Below are 21570 nucleotides of genomic sequence, written 5' to 3' on the forward strand. Positions count from 1 at the left end.
AAAAGGCAAAGGAGAAGAGGAAAGATGAGATGTCAGAGCAGTCTACAAACGGAGTCTCCAATTGTGTCCCCGTGTCCTGGGGGAGGAGGGGTTTGGGGTGAGGACAGAGGTTGAGGACCAGACCGCAGACCGCAGCCCCAGCTGCTAGGGAGGCATCAGCACATTCATTAGCAACTTCCTCTAGTATTGTTATCATAGCCTCTATGTTCTTTTAAAGTGGAAGAGCACAGTATTCTATATGGTAACCTAGCTCATCATAACAGGACTACGTGTGTTGATTGGAGGTACTATGACAATCCCTGAAACATTCAAGTTTCATAGAACTGTTTGGACCCCTGCCAAATAATGTTTCAGCTGGTTCCGTTAACATGAAAGTAAGAGAATGCACATTTGTTAAGCAGGTGTAGAACAGCAAGGCTTTCCAGGTGGCACCCTTGGCCAGGGGACCTATGCATACTGTGCCCTCTGGGGTGGGGGACCTGGATGCCGTGGTTGGGAGAGCCTGGAGGGGCTCAGGGACCAAGGAGCCTGGCTCCTCTCCAAGCTAGAGTTTCCGATTCCAAACTGACTCTAGACATCCTCCCCCACACATCCTCTCCCACGCACGCCAGGCCTGCATGCTGGTCCAGGCTGTAGAAAGCCATCAGATTAGATCACTAAGAACCTGGCTTCAGATCCGCACTCAGTGGCTGCTTTCTGGGACGAAGAAGATGGTCTCAGGGTGGATGAGGGCAGGAAGGAGAGCCTGTTCTGGAAATTGGTAGGTGTCTGCCTACACTTTGCAGAATAGCCAGTTTCCAGGGCTTCCAAGAGGCCAACCAGAAAGCAGGAGGCTGCCGACGTCTACCCATGTGGCTACGAACCACACACAGGGGACCAATACAGCACCTGGGGCTGGCTGCACGATGGTTATTTAGACCCAGAGAAGTGTCAGATCCAAGGAGACAACTCCAATCCACAGGCTTTGGTGAGATGATCAAATGAAATTGTAATGCTGATGGTCAAGCTAACCTGGATTACCTGGTCTTCTCCCAGCATGCTTTGTAAGCATCAGCTCATTAGAGAAATCCCATCCCTTTGACCTTCATTAGCAACTTTCTCTAGTATTGTTATCATAGCCCCTATGTTCTTATAAAATGGAAGAGCACCGTATTCTATATAGTAACCTAGCTCATCATAACAGGACCGCGTGTGTTGATTGGAGGTCCTACGACAATCCCTGAAACATTCAAGTTTCATAGGACTGTTTGGACCCCTTCCGAATAATGTTTCAGCTGGTTCTGTTAACACAAAAGTAGGAGAATGCATGTTTGTTAAGCAGGTTTAGAACAGCAAGGCTTTCCAAGTGGCTCAGGGGTAAAGAATCCACCTGCAGTGCAGGAGACGGTGTGATCCCCAGGTCGGGAAGAGGGAGAAGGAAAAGGCAACCCACTCGTTATGGAGCGAGGAGTTCCCTGAGCAGAGAAGCCTGGCGGGGTGCAGTCCACGGGGTTGCAAAAGAGTCAGGCGCGAGTGAGCAACTGATCAACAGGAGAGCAGCAGAGCATTACTCAGTGGCACCTTCTCCCTGAAAATAAAGCCCCTCACTGCTCCATGGACAGGAGGCCGGGGCAAGAGGCCAGGATTGGGCCTTACAAGAGCGGCTGAGACTGTGAAGAGGCAGTTGGCCTGGTTGTTCCTTAAGAAGTGAGTGAAGTGAAAGTCGCTCAGTCGTGTTTGACTCTCTGTGACCCCATGGACTGTATAGTCCATGGAATCCTCCAGAATACTGGAGTGGGAAGCCTTTCCCTTCTCCAGGGGATCTTCCCAACCCAGGGATCTAACCCAGGTCTCCTGTATTGCAGGCGGATTCTTTACCAGCTGAGCCACAGGGCAAGCCCAAGGTTTTCACTGAATACACACTCGGCTTCTTTACCTTCTACCTTCAGCGGTGATAGGGGAGCCTGTCTCTTCATTGCCCTAACCGTGAGCTGTGGTTCCACTCACCTGATTTTCCTATGTCTTAAATTATTTCCGCAAATCCATGTATGATCTAAGGAGTGAGATAGTTTGTCCTCTAAAGACACCAAACTCTGTTCAAACGCTGAGATGAGTAAATGCAGGCTTCACCTCTTGCTGTGTCCTTTGCACGAATGTTATACATGAAATGAGAAGCAATTATTACCCTTAGCTTCCTTGTTACTTGTCCCCATTATTAAAATCTGATATAAAGTTCACGCCACCAAAGAACATAGATGTTTTAGCTTCAAAGAACTTAGAACATTTTCACTGAGGTTAATATTTTTAATACATTCAGTTTCACAATAGGTTAACTTATTAGAATTATTAGAATAAGTTATTAGAATTATAATTTTGACTTTGTAGAACTTGGGGGTGGGAGGTTATGGAGAACTGACTTTTCAAAGAGTGAACATAATTTTGTGACTAAGTACACATTTCACAGGTAATTTTGACTGCTTTTTGAATATCTGTCTTGACTGTTCAACAGTGATCTCCCTGGGGGCGGGTACCTGGCTTAGCAAGGTGTTAACCACATTGCAGGTACGCAGTGCTTCTCGAAGGAAAACGATGTTATTTCCAGGGCAGATTGTTCATCTCTGCTAGTTTCCTAAAGAATTTGCCTTCTGTCCAGAGAACTGCTGCTTTGTAAATTACACTACGGGAATTCTGTTCCCTTAGGCTCTGGTTCTATCACAATGTGAAAGGTGATTATTTCAGAATCCTGACATCATTGACCCAGCTAAAGTGTAGGATATGCAAGCCTAAAAGATTCTCAAAGTGATTTTCTGAGACAATATCCTACAGGTAAAGCAGGCCAAATCCATCTGGTGTTTTTTAAAAAATATTCCAGGTCACCCACTGTCCTCTCGTGAGCCATGAACTAGTTCCACCCACCTGTGCTTGGAAGGCAATCCATCACTGCACTGTGCCCCTGCTCTGGCCCTGGCTCAGGACATACCTGCAAGTCACAGAGCCAGACCCCACTGCTTACTGAGCCTCCAGCCACCAGGAGTCTGCGATGGGTGATGCTCCCTCACCTGTGTCGGGGACACTGCAGCAGCCGAGCAGAGCGTCGGCTGATGGGGGTTTCAGAACTCGCCAAAATATGACATTCCTATTTTTACTGAACTAACCACAGTCTTTTAAACAAAAATATATTTAACCTTCTTAGCATGAGGCTATGGAGCTATAATTTCCATCTTTCCTTGATCTTCTTCCTTCCTCGTCTTTTCCCTGCCAAAAGTCCACCTTGGAAACTCAAAACTGAATGTCAGCCTCTCTACCCAGCACTGGGTTTAAGTTAGATCAGAGGCGGAGGGTCCAGAAGTCCAGGTCACACACCCCTAAGTCTCTCCTTTCCCTTCTAACACCAGGGCTAGGAAAAACAATTTCTGGATCCCTCTCTGTCTGCAAGTCTCCATTCACAGGATGGAAGCAGAATGCGTGGTCCCTCCTGTGGGGAATGAGGTCACAGGTAGCAAAGTGCTTTGAGCAACTCAAAGGCGAGGCGTGTAACACAAGCCTTTATTACTTAAGAGAGTGAGGCCAGGTCAGAAGGTCGACAGGCTCACAATCATGGCCCTGCTTTGAACACGACGCAGACCGCCGAGCTTTCTTCTTCACCTTCCCCACCCTCACGGGAAGCGTCCTTTGTCAAGGGTGCATCATTTATGAAGAACATAGTGTCGTGAGATGTGAAAACTGTCGCGAGTGACGGTCAGACAGGGCCACACTTTTACCTGCTGACGACTCAGCCACGCCAGCCAGTTACTGCTCTGAGAGAAGGCGTTCAACAGGAGACCTAGCCACCAAACGAGGACAGACTTCAGAATAGAATTCCATCCCTCGGCGCAGACTCCATGGGCTTTCTCTGCTCCTGCTTCCGCTGGTATCTGGCCTTCTGGTAGAAGATGATGATGACTGCAGTGACCACATTTAGGAGGATGACCAGCAGGGTGAGCCAGAACGAGTATCCGTAAGTGTGGGACGTCCCTTGTTGAGTGGCAGCTGGATAGAGCGGGTACAGCCTCTGGGCCAGCTCTTCTGAGAGACGATTGGACTGCGTGTTCCCCACAAAGAGCACCATGGTTATGAATGTGAAGGATGCTGAAGGGAAGAAAGAGTTTGTAAATAACATGGTGGTATATTTCAATGAATATTTTTATTTTTAAGATTTTTTTTTTTATTGGAGGGTAGTTGCTTTACAATGTTGCGTTAGTTTCTGCTGTACAATGAAGTGAGTCGGCCCCACGCATACATATGTCCCCTCCCTCTTGGACCTCCCGCCCCCCTACCCCAACTCCACCCTCTAGGTCAGCACAGGGCCTTGAGCCGACTTCCTGTGCTATAGAGCAGGCTCCCCCCAAGCTGTCTGTTTTGCACACGGTGGTGTGTGTGTGTCCGTCCTAGTCTCCCCATTCCTCCCACCCTCCCTTCCCCCGCTGCGTCCCCAAGTCTGCTGCCTACGTCTGCATCTCTATTTCTGCCTTGGAACTACTTTCATCTGTTTTCCTGGATTCCACATATAGGCATTAATGTACACTTTTAAGGTCACTGTTTTTCCCTTTATCAAACATGTGCACTGTGGGCTTTCACTGAACATCTACACTGGGATTTACTCTCTTCTCCGCATTAGGGAGAAGGTAAAAGAAACAAGAGACGCACGCTAGACTCTAGACCCCAAAAGCTAACAATAACACAGGGCAGATGTGACCAGGAGCACACATTCAGCTCAAGCCCTTTCAGAACGAGTTGAACCCTGCCCGCTTCCCAGAGGGATGAACTGAGCCTGCACGCTGCGTGAGCAACGGGACAAGTGATCGATCATGGGGGTCGACAGGACAACTGTCTAGAGAGGACCAGTGTGGTGGGGAGGCCGAGGCAAGACGAGAAAAACAGCCAACCCAAACATCTATCCATCGTGATGCACGGTGACCTCCTGGTCTGCACGTGATGCACGGTGAGCATCCTGGTCTGGGAGACACAAGTCCAGCTGATGGGGAGGGGTCTGGAGGGTCCTGAGCACAAGATACAGAGGCTGAGCCCACCTGGGAAGCTCTGGGGACCCACCAGCCTGGCCACTGGGGTCTCATTCAACCCATAACAGGGGGCAGCGTTTAACCAGGAAGGCTTTCTTTAGTAAATGAGTGAAAGTCATTCAGTTGTGTCCGACTCTTTACGACCCCGTGGACTATGCAGTCCGTGGAATTCTCCAGGCCAGAATCCTGGAGTGGGCAGCCTTTCCCTTTTCCAGTGGATCTTCCCAACCCAGGGATCGAACCCAGGTCTCCCACATTGCAGGTGGATTCTTTACCAGCCGGGCCACAAGGGAAGTCCAAGAATACTGGAGTGGGTAGCCTATCCCTTCTCCAGCAGATCTTCCCAACCCAGGAATCGAACAGGGGTCTCCCATACTGCAGGCGGATTCTTTACCAACTGAGCTATGAGGGAATCCCTCTTTAGTAAACTCATCCTTTATTATTCACAATGTCCTGCACTAGAGAACCTTCCTCAGTCTTGGCTTTGGAAAGCCCCCTTGGCTTCAACCGTGGTTCTGGAGTCAGAAAGAGCAGGGTCAAGGCCTCCAGCCGCAGGTCTTGGGAGATGCGCTCAGCTGCTCTGAACCTCGATCTTCATCTTCCAAAGGTGGGGAGCTACAAACCCTGAGGAGCTTCGAGGCTGCGTGGGGCTATGGGGGGTGCCGGGGGAGGAGTTTCCTTTCGCGGTCAGGAGAATATCCTAAAATCAACCGTGTATTCTGCGAATACACTGGAAATCACTGAATGGTACCCTTAAATGGGTAACTGTACGGTATGGGAGTCACATCTCAATAGATTGTTCAAACAGGCAGAGGAAGGAGGGTCAGAAGGCAGCTGTGCTGGATTCGTGATGAGCCGTCCAGTGGAGTCAGGCTGACCGTGCTGGGCGGCCATCCAGGAGTCCCCAGGACGGAGGTCCAGACCGACACACACTGTCTGACTCTTCCTCTGCTGACGTTCACCCAAAACTAGGAGGACATTCGGCACCCAACGTGCCCTGCCCATAACCCACACCCAGGACCAGCCCTCCAGAGGCCCTAATTAGAGGGCTTCTGGGTGAGGCGTTTTCATTCCCCTTGAGGACAGTCTTTCATCTTCAACCTAATGCATTCATTTCTTAATAATAACAGGAGTGGGGGTGCACGAAGCCCCTCCCCTCTGCACCGTGTGTCTCACACCCCGTAATTATCCCTCATTCTGCTCTTGGGAAGTTTCTTCTAAAAGCTTTAGTCAGAAAGGAGCAAAACCCAGAAATGGGCTACATGCTGTTCTCTGAAGTGGATGCTCACGACTTTGACTTAAACCATGAGGGCACCCGCCAATGGACATGGATGCTGAGCTGAGCCCCCGGCGGAAGGGGACACCGCTCACTGCCTGCTTCTGTGGTTCCTGGGACAGAAGGTTTACGGGGCCTGGAGGGAGCCCCGTGGCAGACGGAGGAGCCCTCAAGGGCTCAGGGCGCTGGCCTTCCACCCCCCTGGCCTGTCCCCGTGGGCGTGGGACCTGCCGATTACAGATAATGATCCCTTATTAAGGGCAGTCACCTTGAAAGTGAAAGTGAAGTCGCTCAGTCGTGTCCGACTCTTTGCAACCTCATGGACTGTAGCCTACCAGGCTCCTCTGCCCATGGAATTTTCCAGGCAAGAGTACTGGAGTGGGTTGCCAATTCCTTCTCCAGGGGATCTTCCCAACCCAGGAATCGAACACAGGTCTCCCGCGTTGCAGGCAGACGTACCATCTGAGCCACCAGGGAAGCCCTTAAAATTCCTGGCTCTGACACTGAAACGTTAGGTGGTTTTCCAATAGAGTTCCTCATTCAAGTGAAATCATATTCCATGCCCATCGGCATTGAATTTCAACGGAGATATGCAACGATTTGTTTTAGAGCTTGAACAACTGAACAAGGACCTAAACAAAGTTTTGCATAAAGTTCAACAGTACTGCTACGAACTTCCTCCAGACCAAGGGCTCCAGCCTGCAGAGCAGCCGACAGACATGAGATGAAGGTGTGAGGAAGAAGCAGAGGAAACAGTTTGGCATGCAAATTCCTCCCTGCTCTCGGTTCCCGGGCTGAGGACCGAGTGTGTCGGGGCAGACCATCTGCAGTGCTCTCCCTGGCTCCGCTGTCATCTCCAGCTCCTCTCAGACGACAGTTCTGTCCCCTGTGGCCAGGGTCACCATGCCAGGCTGGGCTCAGAGGGCACAGGGGCCCGGGAGGGAGGCTGCAAGTCATGCTTTTGTCCTCAAAGCAGCATCTCCTCCTGTTGCTTCAGAGACAAGCCAGCAAACTGCTCCCCTTCTTCCTGTAGCCAAGGAGCCTGTGTCCAAGCCCAGCCTGGAGAGGCATGTGCGGCCCTTCCCTTGGCCACAGGGCACCTCAGGGCAGCCCTACCCCGCCCCTGGTGCCAGAGTGACCCAAGGCAGGGACCCGGAGATGGTGTATTTGTGCACAAAGCCCGCTGCAGGCTGAGCCTCGGGGGGCCCCGAGTTTTCAGCAATTCTTCAACCAAACGGGGCCCAAGTCTGCCCTTTGAGAGTTGGAGGCTGCTCACCTCCGCCTCACACATCAAAGTCTCCGATTGTGCTTCTGCCCACCTCACAGCCGCTCTGTGTGTCAGAACTTGCCCTGAGCCTGGGGAGGAATGTGGCGGGAGCTTGCTGCCCATCAAACAATTCTTTGTTGTTAGAACCAGGTGTGGACTGGGGGTGGGGAGGCTGCTGGCCTTGCTTCCCATGTCTTCCTCCACAAACATGCATCAGGCCTCTGCCCTGAGCAAAGCCAGCTCATACTCAACAGTGGAGGAAGACACTGAAGCCAGGGGCTTCCTCCTGCAGAGACGAGGGGATAGGTTCTGGACCCTGCGGGTGTAGACAGAGCAATGAGGGTGGATTTTGTCCGGCTGGCCCCACCCAGCCCATCCCTCTGGTCCTAGTGATCGACATTGTTCTCGGATCCCTCCCCCTCAGCCCCAGCTCCAGGTGGTCAGTGTCCTCAGCCAAAGTGGGTCAGTCAGTGAATTCAACCGTGCCAGCTATGGAGACGGCTCCAGAAATGGAGGAGGCCAACTCTGGCAAGAGTCAGGTTTTGGGGGAAAAAAAAAATCATCTTTTCTCCTGCGGTTGCTGCATCTGTGATGGGCCAGAAAGAACTGGCAGATGTCTTGCCTTTAGGAGGACCAGCCTAGCTACTTACTGACTGAGGGAACGCAGGAGGGAGGAGAGGTCTGAAGGCTCAGGCTGAGATCCTGGATCCAGCTGTACCTGAAGCCACTGCTTCCCTTAGCTTCTTCATCGCATGAGCAAAAATTAAAAGAATCTATTTTTTTCACCCTGGCAATGAGTGCCAATGAGTGTTGCCTTTGGTTTGGTTGACAGACATGAACTACAGTCATAGAAGCAGCTTGGGGCACAGAACCCTGGTGTCTGGATGAGGTGTCTGAGTTTTGAACCAACCCCTCCAGATCCACCGTGAGATGGGAAGCCCAAACGCTCATTCCTGGCCGGCAGCTGATGCCCTTTAAGTTTGGGCATCTGCTTGTTTTGATCACAAATGCACAGAAAGAAAGGAAAGGGCTGGTCATGTGCAGATGTGGCTACACCAGCCTGATCCCAGGTGCTCAGAGCTGAGAGGTGGGTGTGCAGGCTTGCCCGGGGCAGACCGGATTTCCACCTGTTGTCCTGCATGATGTTTAGGAATCCCAGCTTGTGTGGTCAGAGTGTTGAGAGGCTCTCCCTTGTATCCATGCCAGAATGGGGCTGGCTTCTTAAATATGAGCTTGAAAGAGGCCACAGTGGGAGCGTGTGTGCGCTCAAACCACACAGGGCTGTGCTCAGGGCTTCCCTCCCCAGAAAGCCAGGTGTCCGTGGTCTCAGCACAGCCCTGCTGGGATCCACAGCACAGCTGCGCCTCCAGCCACGTATACTGGCCAGTGTGACGACGGCCTCACAGATGGACAGGAAGCTGCCCAGAGCCCGCCATCCGAGACTTCTTGATGCCCCTAGATCCAGAGCTCCTATCTTCTCCCTGAGAGTTCCTGGTCTGTGTTTAAATATACCACATGCAACACACACATGACCACTGCCAGGGCCAGCCCATTAGTTCAGTTCAGTTCAGTCACTCAGGCATGTCCAACTCTTTGCAACCCCATGGACTGCTGCATGCCAGGCCTCCCTGTCCATCACCAACTCCTGGAGCTTAATCAAACTCATGTCCATTGAGTCAGTGATGCCATGCAACCATCTCATCCTCTGTCATCCCCTTCTCTTCCTGCCTTCAATCTTTCCCAGCATCAGGGTCTTTTCCAATGAGTCAGTCCTTCACATCAGGTGGCCAAAGTATTGGAGTTTCAGCTTTAGCATCAGTCCTTCCAATGAATATTCAGGACTGATTTCCTTTAGGATGGACTGGTTGGATCTCCTTGCAGTCCAAGGGACTCTCAAGAGTCTTCTCCAGCACCACAATTTAAAAGCATCAATTCTTCGGCACTCAGCTTTCTTTATGGTCCAAATCTCACATCCATACATGACTACTGGAAAAACCATAGCTTTGACTAGACAGACCTTTGTTGGCAAAGTAACGTCTCTGCTTTTTAATATGCTCTCTAGGTTGGACGTAACTTTTCTTCCAAAGAACAAGCGTCTTTTAATTTCATGGCTGCAGTCACCATCTGCAGTGATTTTGGAGCCCCAGAAAATAAAGTCTGACACTGTTTCCACTGTTTCCCCATCTATTTGCCATGAAGTGATGGGACTGTATGCCATGATCTTAGTTTTCTGAATGTTGAGCTTTAAGCCAACTTTTTCACTCTCCTCTTTCACTTTCATCAAGAGGCTCTTTAGTTCCTCTTCGCTTTCTGCCATAAGGGTGGTGTCATCTGCATATCTGAGGTTATTGATATTTTTCTTGGCAATCTTGATTTCAGCTTGTGTCTCATCCAGGCTGGCATCCCATTAGTAGGATGGGCCATTTTTGATCCACTCTCAAGGTCAGGTTCTTGTGGTGGAGAGAGGGACAGAGCAGGAGAAACCCCACTGTTGGGCAGGGGCAACAAGGCTCCCACTGGACCAAGCCCCTGGGCAAACACAGTGGCCCCAGAACCCGTGGGACCCTCAGAGAGTTCAAAACACTGTGACCCCAACTGAAACCCACTTCCCATTCCCCACCCCAACAGCTTTTCCCCCACACAGACAACACAACCTCGCAGCACCACCCAGCTGACACCCAGGATTCACAGGTCACCCACAAGGAGGGCGTCGGCCCAGATGCTCCACAAGGGCGTTCTCGGTGGCTCTGTGCCACCTTCGTGTTTAGATGTTAGGCCAAGTCGACTGCTGTTCTATGGGGGCAAGAAGGGGACTAAGTAAATGTGCACGTGTGTGTGTGCACGTGTGTGTGCACGTGTGTGCCTCTCCACCTCACATGGAGCCTACTTTGCAGTCAAGCACGCAGCAGGAGCCCAGGGAATGCTTTACTGACGTGCGCGTCCCTGTTTAACGCCTTACCCTGGATACTCGAAGGCAAAGACTGGGTATATCATACATTTTTAACACCTAACATGCCCTCCTTACCCACAATCCGCCCCTCCCCAGGGCACCTGAAGCACATCTGAAGATGCTGAATAAAAGCTGAAGGCTTGCGAAAATAAGCCTCAGCCCCCCACACTCGACTCAGCACATTCTGAACGCCCAGGGTCTTTCAGTGAGCGTGTGCGTCCTCGTGTGAGAGGGAACCAGGGGGACAGAGGCCGGGGCTGGCCGATACTGACCGCTGAGCCCGCTCCAGGTGTACACGCCTGTCGGCCCCAGAAATGTCTGGTAGGGGTTGCTGACGCTGTTGTAGAAGGTGAACCCGGCGCTCAGCAGCGAACTGAACAAACCAAGGGCCAGGAACACGATGACCACCGAGTGCAGAGTCTTCGGGGAAGAATTGGTCAATGTCCCTAAAACTGAAACAAGGTCTGGTAAGTACGTGGTGCCCCCAAAGCAAAGACCAGCTTTGGGCCCAAGGGCTGGTCCACCCTCCTGGGTCCCCTTCCCATTCCACCGGCTTAGGCACTGGGGCTAGACACCCTCAGCCTTTCCATAACAGTTCCATATTTCTGGAGTGCAGGGGAGCGCCAGACATGGATCTCCACACGTGTGAAATGAAACATGGACGCCCTGCGCCCTCTGCCATCAGTTCCTGCTTTTGTCACCCTCCTCTCTCTGACCGCCAGCCAGCCTCCCCTGGCGTCTGCTTTCCCCGCTCCCTCCGCTGTTTACAATACAAGATGGTCAGACACCAGAGGCGCATTGGCCCCCACTCATCTGGGAGCCCAGCCACGTGTTTATAGAACATCTCCAAGAGCTGTCTGTGCATTGAGCCCCTTAGGAGACTGCCGCTACATTCAGTAAAGTGTTTACCAGGACGTGCAGTGAAAGAAGGCAAAACTAACCTGGGAGTAAGATTTCAGAGCCCTCAGGAATACACTAACAACATCACTGGAATGGCAAGGTGTGGGAACCGTGGTAGGAGAGACAAGAAAGCCTTCCTCAGTGATCAACCAGCCCCAAGAAAAAGAAATGGAAAAGGCAAAACGGTTGTCTGTGAGGCCTTACAAATAGCTGAGAAAAAAAGAGAAGCAAAAGGCAAAGGAGAAAAGGAAAGATATATCCATCTGAATGCAGAGTTCAGATGGAAAGCCTTCCTCAGAGATCAATGCAAAGAAATAGAGGAAAACACTAGAATGGGAAAGAATAGAGATCTCTTCAAGAAAATTAGAGATACCAAGGGAACATTTCTTGCAAAGATGGGCTCAATAAAGGACAGAAATGGTAGGGACCTAACAGAAGCAGAAGATATTAAGAAGAGGTGGCAAGAATACAGAAGAACTATCGTCATCTCACAGGCCAGCAGAGTAATGCTCAGAACCCTTCAATAGTAAGTGAACCGAGAACTTCCAGATGTTCATGCTGGATTTAGAAAAGGCACAGGAAGTGGAAATCAATTGCCAACATCCGTTGGATCATCAAAAAAACAAGAGAGTTCCAGACAAACATCTACTTCTGCATCATTGACTATGCTAAAGCCTTTAGCAGTGTGGATCACAACAAACTATGGAAAATTCTGAAAGAAAAGGGAATACCAGATCACCTGACCTGTCTCCTGAGAAATCTGAATGCAGGTAAGAAACAACAGTTAGAACCAGACATGGAACAACAGACTGGTTCCAAATTGGGAAAGGAGTACGTCAAGGCTGTATACTGTCACCCTGCTTATTTAACTTACATGCTGAGTATATCATGAGAAATGTCAAGCAAGATGAAGCATAAGCTGGAGTCAGGGTTTCCAGAAGAAGTATCAATAACCTCAGATATGCAGATGACACCATCCTTATGGCAGAAAGTGAAGAGGAACTAAAGAGCCTCTTGATGAAAGTGAAAGAGGACAGTGAAAAAGCTGGCTTAAAACTCAATGTTCAAAAAACTAAGATCATGGCATCCGGTCCCATCACTTCATGACAAATAGGGGAACAATGGAAACAGTGAGAGACTTTATTTTCTGGGGCTCCAAAATCACTGCAGATGGTGACTGCAGCCATGAAATTAAAAGACGCTTGCTCCTTGGAAGAAAAGCTATGACAACTTAGACAGCATATTAAAAAGCAGAGACATTACTTTGTCAACAAAGATCTGTCTAGTCAAAGCTATGGTTTTTCCAGTGGTCATGTATGGATGTGAGACTTGAACTATAAAGAAAGCTGAGAGCTGAAGAATTGATGCTTTTGAACTGTGGTGTTGGAGAAGACTCTTGAGAGTCCCTTGGACCGCAAGGAAATCCAATCAGTCCATCCTAAAGGAGATCAACCTTGAATATTCATTGGAAGGACTGATGCTGAAGCTGAAACTCCAATACTTTGGCCACCTGATGTGAAGGACTGACTCATTGGAAAAGACCCTGATGCTGGGAAAGATTGAAGGCGGGAGGAAAAGGGGACGACAGAGGATGAGATGGTTGGATGGCATCACCGACTCAACGGACATGAGTTTGAGCAAACTCTGGGAGTTGGTGATGGACAGGGAGGCCTGCAGCCCACGGGGTCCCAAAGAGTCAGACACAATTGAGATAACTGAACTGAACTGAGGAACCAGGGTGGGGGCGGGAGAGAAAGAGTCAGAGCTTCCTTCTTTTCATTCCTGTTTCTCAGGGCCCCTAGGAGACAGCCGGAGTTTCTCACATCTTCACCCAGAGCAGCTTAAAAGAACAGAAACCTAAATAGCCACAGAAGCTTTCTTGTTCTGCTGTGGGTGGTGAGTTTTAAGGAACAGGGCCCTGGAAGCCACAGGGGACCCCGGATGTCGTGCAGGCGGGAGCTGCTGAGTGTCATGCCAGACCGTGTCCTGGGAACAAGGAGCCCTCCGTCTTCAAGTTCGCCCTTTCCATCCCTATGGTACCTTAGCCATTCAAAGGTTCTTCATCCTGCATTTCTATATTAACCCTGGGTCCTAATGCTCCTTTGGGACCTATGCAGAATCCACTCCATCCTCTCCTGCCTGGAGCTTCTCCCAACATTTGAAAAGAGGATGTAAACCCAGTGAGTTATTCGTAAGACATGATTCCACAGCTCCTGGCATCCTGGTCCTGACTGCACACACACTCTAGTCTGACCGTCCTCCCCATTCGTGGTGGCCAGATGGGCTCAGCACTCCTGTTAAGATGCGGCACTCCCTGTGCCATCTCTGTCTATCTCTAACACCTACGTGTTAGTCGCTCAGACATTTTTATTTTAAACCAGCAGTATTCTGTGAAGGAGCTAAATTTGTCATCAACGGACAGAGGGTAGATATGAGAGATTTGAGCCACCAAGTCAGCCTTCAGACATCCCGGCAGTGGGGATACGGTCGTAAAGACCCTTGTGCATGAGAGAGTTCATCCTGAAGGCCAGGTCACGTGGCCCAGCCTGGGCTGGAACCATCCCCGGCTGGACGGAGCGGGGACGCAATGCCAGGCGTGCAGGGCTGAGCAGAAGGCAGGCAAGCGTGGCAATCAAAGCCTGCAGAAGAGGACAGAGGCAGGAGAGGAAACAGCCAGAAGGGAGATCCAGGTGTGGTCTCCGGTGAGCAGCCACAGCCCTGCCAACCCCACAGGGGACCAGGGAGGACAGGAGAGGGAAATACCAGCTCAGCAACACGTAGGCCATGAGCTCACTGCCCAGGGAGCCGGGCCCCAGGGGCAGAGTCCAGTGCACACACAGCCGGTCCGCTCCTCCCTGGTACTGTCTGGCCCTGTCACCATTTCTGTTGGTGACCCATGGGAGGGGCTAGGTGCTCTGCACAGCTAGCTGGTTTACGCACTCTGGATATGTCCTCTTGGTGATGCACTTGGTGAGAAGTCAGACAGGCCTTGGCTTAGCTGAGGACAGGGTCCTCTCCGTCACCTGCTGTTGCCCAGGTGAGGAGCCCTGCCCTCCTCGGGGGAGGGACCATCTGCACTGAGGCTGTTCCAAGGTCTGACCCTTAACCCGAGGCTCTGGCTTCTTGGTCTCTCTCACCCCGGAGACGAGTGAGGAGCTTTGCCAGGCTGTGAGGCAGCACGCTACTATTTAGTGACTTGTGGAAGATGACGTCAGAGTGAAAAACAAGAAGCAGGACACACCTGTTTCAAGGCACAAGGTCAAATGCTGTGGATCCTTCCAAACTTAGTCACCCCTGGGAAGAACCGCTTCTCCTACGTTCCACGACCCCCTGGCTCTGCCTGAGCACCAAGGAGGAAGCTCCAGCAGCGGATCAGAAGTTTCCTGGGGACTAAGGGAACTCTGTCCTTAGCCAATGAGACCTAATTTGGATGCTTAACGAGAAAATAGGGCTCCCCAGATGGCACTGGTGGTAAAGAACCCGTCTGTCAACACAGGAGACACAAAAGACGCAGATCCAATCCCTAGGTCCCCTGGAGGAGGAACTGGCAACCCACTCCAGGATCCTTGCCTGGAAGATTCCATGGACAGAGCCACCTGGCGGGCAACAGTCCAAGGGGTTGCAATGAGTCGGATACCACTGAGCAACCTAGCACACTAGAAAATAAAAATTTCAGCATGGGTCAAATATCACGTGTCCAAGTGCCTGAAGTCCCCTAGGGAAACCTTATTAAATCTTAAATGGAGGGTCATTTGCGAATGGTTAATATTCCACATTTTAGAGTAAATTAAAAAGGAGCAACCTGGTGAAGCTCAGTGGTAAAGAATCCACTTGCCGATGCAGGAGACGCAGGAGTCCTGGGTTCGATCCCTGGGTTGGGAGGATCCCCTGGAGTAGGGATCCCACTCCACTATTCTTGCCTGGAGAATCCCACGGACAGAGAAGCCTGGTGAGCTACAGTCCATGGGGCCACAAGGAGTCAGACATGACCGAGCGACTGAGCAGACACCCAGACATCAGTTCTCAAAGCGGAGTCAATTTGACTCATGCTTTTCTATGAATTCATGTGACAATTTAGGTTAAGTTTAACTGCCACATTTCAAAATTGTATTTCAGCCTCTGAGTTGCCCCACAGGTTTGACAGCTGTATCTCCTGTACCTTCCAGCCACCCAACCTTCCTCCCAACCCCACTTAGAACTCAGACAGTGAAAGCTAGAAATTCAGTGAAAGTTGAGCAAGAATGAAATCACAATCAACCTCCACAGCATCTGACAGCTGCTCTCTGCCTACAAAATTAGCAAATACATTCAGTTCTTTTTCTCTTGTTTTGAGGGGCCTGAGCGTCAGAATTGAGAAAGCCATCCCACAGTTGGAACCAATTGTCAATTCTGGCAGCTCCGGCAAAGAGGCCCGAATGCACTGGGAGGTGGGCAGTGCGGAAATGAGGGGTCATCGGAACATCCGGGCTTCCTGGGGCTGAAGATTTATGTTCAAGCCTCACTGGCCACCTGGCCCTTCTAGTCTGCTTTTCAGGAAGTCCCAGGAAATTGAGGCAGAGCCGCTGGCTTTTATGTGGGGAGAAGCAGCCTCCATGCCCCACTCAACCATCTGGACACCAGGGGGCCTGACCCAAGGGAACTCCTGAATCTCTGGGCCCCAGTGTACCCCTGGAAGGACTCCACACACACCGGAGTGTGGCCTGGGAGCTCTCCCGGCACGTCCCAACTGCTGGCCTGGGAAACTGACCAGGGTTAACTCAGTCGGGGGAGAGGCGGCAGGTGGCTTCCAAGGTGGCTTGACACAGTAGTTTAGAATCCGCCTGCCAAGGCAAGAGACGAAGGTTCGATCCCTGGGTCGGGAAGATCCCTTGGAGGAGGAAATGGCAACCCAGTCCAGTGGGCTGAAGTGGAGTTATCTTGCCTGGGAAAGTCCATGGACAGAGGAGCCTGGTGGGCTACAGTCCATGGGGTCACAAAGAGTCACACAGAACTGAGCGACGGAGCAGGCATGCACACACATCTCTGTGAGAAGAGTAGGGGAAAGCCTCTTCTGCCCCTTTATGCTCCACCTCCCTGCGGGGCCACGTCTCTAGTGGCAAATAAGAAGTCACTCCTACCCGAGGGAAAGTGTGGGATGTATGTGGGGTAGGACTGGGCGGGTAGGAATGGTAAGAAGGGGCTTTCTGTACATTCTGGAGATATAAACCTCCTTTCTTTGTTCTTGCAGTTACTTGATTTTTTTGCACCAGATTCACTTCCTCCATCATTTTAAATGTGAGCAAATAGTTCAGCTCTAACTTCCCTGAGAACAGAAAGGGATGGGAAAGAGACTTGGAGGAGGAGAGGCACATTTGGGGTGAAACACCCCTGTGTTCTCATAGTGACCTGCACACACCTTTAACCTACAAGTAGGGCAGGCTCCTGGATTTAACCGATAAGGGTGTCTTTCTCTAGAAAGACTGAGCGGTGAATCCTCCCAGGCAGGGGCTCTGTGCAGTTCCACTCAGGATCCAAGCCCCTCACTTATGTAACAGCTACTCAGGGAGGATTTTTTTAAACTGAAATTAAATAACTAGAACTTTTGGAGTAGCCGGGCAACGTGCTCACTCGTGGACACATGGCCCTTTTCATCTGGATGCTGGACAAGCTGGGATCCTCGGGACGAGGCTGGTGGAGCTCCCGGTGAACCTGAGCTGCCCAGAACAGTCTAGTTATGCCATGGAGAGGTTCCTCCCCAGGTTGGACTGATTATTTCCCCCGGGTGACACACTGTTGGCTGAATTATTTTTTCACATTGAGCTCAGCCACCGTTGCTTCACGCTGCTCTTTCATTTCAGAAATCGACAGCCCCAGATTGGCACCATGTGATAAATCCTAGGCTAGAACAGAACAGGGTTTTAGCAATATTTATCACGCTTTGGAGGTTTCAGTCAGACCTCTTCCTGGCTAAGAAACTGACCTGCTTAATTTCTTATTTGAAAAGGCAATCCGTCACTGCAGGGCAGAAAAGTGGCATTCATATCGATGATTTTACTGGGCTGCCAATGGCCAGTTTCTGATTGGAAATGAGGCTGTGTGGTCCTGAGGAAACCATCTCGCTGCAAGATTGTAATCCTGCTCCCTGGGGACCGTGTCCACATACCTACACCTGCCAAGGCACCATCTACCTTGTGGCTACATGGCTTTTCCCCTCTGTGCAAGGCAGTTGGCAAGTGTTCCCACATCAACGACTGCTAAAGATGCCAGCGCTGAAGGCCCCCTGGGTTCTGAGCGGTCCCTAGCAGATTGTTAGCCCCTGAAACTGAGCAGCACCTCAGTGTCTGGGAAGTAGAGTGCCATCTAAACACCTGTGTGGCTGCAGGCAGGGACCTGAAGCTGGAATGTGGGTCTCTGGGGAACAAGAATAAAAAAAGAGAGCCACGCAAAGCAAATGCAAATACTCTGCCTCCTTTGTGGGCACACACTGCCCTGCAGTGTCCACTGGGCCCCGCCGCCTTCAGGGTTATCCTTGCCGACGGCTGTCCCCACCCTCCAACAGTCACCATGCTCACATCACCCCCTCAGGGCTCTAGGGACAGGCTGGCCCACCCAGATCTCTCCTGAGCTCCCCAGGAGGCAGGGAGTCAGGGAGCTCACTGAAGCCCTTTACCTCAAGTGGGAACCAATTGATTGTAAAGAGACACTGTATGAAAATGTAAAAATTCCCAGACTGTTAACTCGTATTTTAAAAATTGAACATGTATCTGGAAATTCAGGAGCCGGAGGGAGTTTTGGTCTCTCAAATTGTATTCACAGAACTGCAAGTGGGACTGAATCTCTGAAAGCCTTCGTCTCTTGTTCCCACGGAGTGAATTCTCCTCCTTTTCCCGAGGAGCTGAGGTCGGTACAAGAGAAGATGCGCAGTGCTGCTAAAATACTGGCAGAGACTTTGCTTTTGCTAAGGTCTAAAAGGCAGATTCATAATTTGGAAATATAATTATGCTGCTCTGGAATTCAGGAAGTCATTTCATTAATAAAGTCACAAATTAGAGCTAGAACTTGGAGTTACGGTCAAAGGCTCCAACTCCCAGCATGATGCATGGTATGAGGACTAAATATTGCATTTGTGTAAGATAGAAAATGGTGTAAGTTCAGGGCTTCCCTGGTGGTCTAGGGGCTAAGACTCCAAGCTCCCAATGCAGGGGGCCCAAGTTCCGTCCCTGGTCAGGAAACTGGATCCCACATGCAGCAACTAAAGAGCCGCATGCTGTAAATAAAAGGTCTCACAACCAAGTGGGAGTCCCACAACTTTAGTCCCACAGCTAAGATCTGGTGCTGAAAATAAACAAAGGAATAAAAATAAACACGAAAAAAAGGCAAGTCAGCACTTGAACAGAATTAGACTTCGGTAAGATAGCTGAGAGCTTTTTCTGTGTTATAATCCTACCATCTTATGGCCTCAGGAAACACTAGTTTAAAAAAAAAATGACATATGTTTACAAAGAAAAAGGTGATGACTGCATAATACCTGATAAAGCCTGTATAGTAAGCTGCATGAAACACCATTCAGAACAAATCTATTTAAGGTGCTAAATAGTTTATAAATTATGTTTCTAAATTTATAAAGCAGTGGTATGTATTTAAACTTTGAATGCCAAGTAAGTAGCTAAATTGTGCTTATTCTCAATGAATTTTTGTTTTCTGCGCATTGAGAGTAGAGCAGTATTGTGTACGAAATCAGAAAAAAATAGGAATTTCTGTAAAATATTCAGTTAATATAAGTGATGGAAATTTAATATCAATTCCAACAGCAATGAGATTGTTTGGAAGTAAGAATGCAAATTCAAATCAGTGAAAGTAATGAGCCTGAGATACAGGGGTAATAAATTGCCCATATTTTCCACTTCATTTTTTCTTGTCAATAAACTCTGGTGCTGTTTAAGGCTTCCTTAGTGGCTCAGATGGTAAACAATCTGCCTGCAATGCAGGAGACTCAGGTTCAATCCTTGGGTCCGGAAGATCCTCCTGGAGAAGGGAACAGCAACCCACTCCAGTATTTTTGTCTGGGAAATCCCAAAGACAGAGGAGCCTGCTGGGCTAAGATCCATGGGGTCACAAAGAGTCGGAGATGACTAAGCGACTAACACACACACACACACACACACACACACACTGTTTAAACGCAACTCCACCAGAAGGATTTCAACTGTTTTGCTAATAGACCCAACCAGACCTGAGGAAGCTGAAAAAGTTTGGTGAATTTTCAAGATTAAATATATGAGATCGTATCTACAGCCCAATTAAAATTTACCAGGAAATTATTTCTGAAGGGTATTTGACCAGAATACAGGATGACATCAATTTTACCCAGTTAATTCAGCCTCATTGTGTACGTTCAAATGAGCTATAATTACCTTCAAAATTTTTGTCTGATTCTGCAAGTCCATGATTCAATTCTTGAATACTCTTCCCACGAAGGAGTCCATAGGTGATGATCACACTACCATTCGAAGAAGAGTCACTGATGGCAATCGTACTGCGGATCCATTGTTGGGTCGCCAGAACAACGCAAATGACAACGAAAGCCCCCAGGCTGGTGACGAAGCTGAGTAAGAACGTCAGTGTTTTCTTTGCCGTGGGCATTTTCTCAGGACGATAAGGGTCCTTGGGTAAAAAAAACAGAGATCTTTTTATGCTATTTTTGGGCCTTCTCTTTTGGAGTCCAGTGTTTAGAAATGAAGTCTCACACTGTCTTGTGAAATATAAAACCTCATTCTTCAAGAGGAAGGGTTACACTGATGAACATTGGACTGTGACTAGGGTCATAAAGATTTATGGTAGCTGAACTTTGGTCTGGAGTGACAGGTTGCTATGGTTATAGCCAACCGGGAGGAACAAGGGGTAAACACGGTCTTCCTGAGACATCGCCAATCACACAACTAACTTATAACTCTTTTTTTTTTTAAGTGCCTTGAAAACAAAATCAGCCTACCACATCAGGACAGAACTAGAATTCCTAAATAATATGCCCTGTACCCCTCAAATGTTACTGATTCTAGCAGCCAACAACACAGAGTCCCACCAGCCAAGGGTTAACGATGTGACCCTGACAAAGGTTCCAAAGGAAATCCTAAAGAGATGAAGCTCTTGCTACAAGTCCTAGGGACTGGAAAGAGGAAAGCCGACACCTTATTTTCAGACTTTGATAAAGAAGTGCCCCTTTCAAATTTCCTCTTTCAAACTGGATCACACTCATCTGTTATTTAAATTGTAACTTGAGAGGTTTCATCTCTCTAGTTAGTTCTCTGATGGAACTGATTCTGAACAATCCTGCTTTGTCTTTGCAACTCTGTTCTCTCTGTTGGGTGATGAATAGTTGGTAAACGATCATTTCTGGCTCTTAGAGGAAGTCCTCCATTTGTCAAGAAGATCATTTCTTGAGTTAATAAATAGATGTTCGCAGCATATTAGATATACTGCTTTTTATTATACTCTATATTGGACTTCCCTGGTGGCTCAGGGACTAAAGAATCTGTCTGCAGTGCAGGAGACCCAGGTTCAATCCCTGGGTCGGACGATCCCCTGGAGAAGGGAATGGCAATCCACTCCAGTATTCTTACCTGGAGAGTCCCCAGGGACAGAAGAGCCTGGCGGGCTGCAGTGCACGAGGTCACAAGGAGTCAGCCACAACTGAGTGACTACCACTTTCTCTGGCTCTAAAGTTAGTCATATTGTACATGTACATTTTCATCCTGTGCTTTTCTTGGATAGCACCTAACTTGTTTGTGGAATGAGTTGATACTCTCCGTTTTTCCCCCTAGAATAACCAGGCCACCACTCATTTAACAATGTTCTCTTGTGGCTATTTTGTGTATTCTTAGTTTTTTTGTTCATATAAACTTGCTTGAGAACAGGTTAAGAATTGTTGGTTCAAACAGACATTTCAATACCAAAGCCAAATTGGCCTCTCACTGATAAGCCCGCCAGCAATGGAAGAGAGTGCTCTTTCCTACAGGGCTAGAAAATGCTGGCTATTAATTGCGTAAATTGTGGCGATTTTTATAGGGACTATTGCATTCTGTTGGAATTCTATGATTTTCTGTCCCTACAGTTTTGCCTTTTCTAGAATTTCATAGAAATGATTCCTTACAGTATGCAG

The 21570-nt window shown here is 49.3% G+C and overlaps 1 protein-coding gene across 1 annotated transcript; it reads right to left on the bottom strand.

Annotated features, from left to right (window-relative positions):
• Positions 1-3508: 3508 nt before the first annotated feature.
• Positions 3509-20254, bottom strand: CLRN3 (clarin 3). The gene is made up of 3 exons (XM_069566873.1): positions 19826-20254; positions 10805-10984; positions 3509-4107 (listed from the first exon to the last, which is right to left on the bottom strand). The coding sequence occupies exons 1-3, from the start codon at positions 20052-20054 to the stop codon at positions 3827-3829; spliced, it is 690 nt and encodes a 229-aa protein (XP_069422974.1). The 5' UTR covers positions 20055-20254; the 3' UTR covers positions 3509-3826.
• Positions 20255-21570: the final 1316 nt, after the last annotated feature.

The sequence above is a fragment of the Ovis canadensis genome, chromosome 22, assembly GCF_042477335.2.
Source record: "Ovis canadensis isolate MfBH-ARS-UI-01 breed Bighorn chromosome 22, ARS-UI_OviCan_v2, whole genome shotgun sequence".
Lineage (NCBI taxonomy): Eukaryota > Metazoa > Chordata > Mammalia > Artiodactyla > Bovidae > Ovis > Ovis canadensis.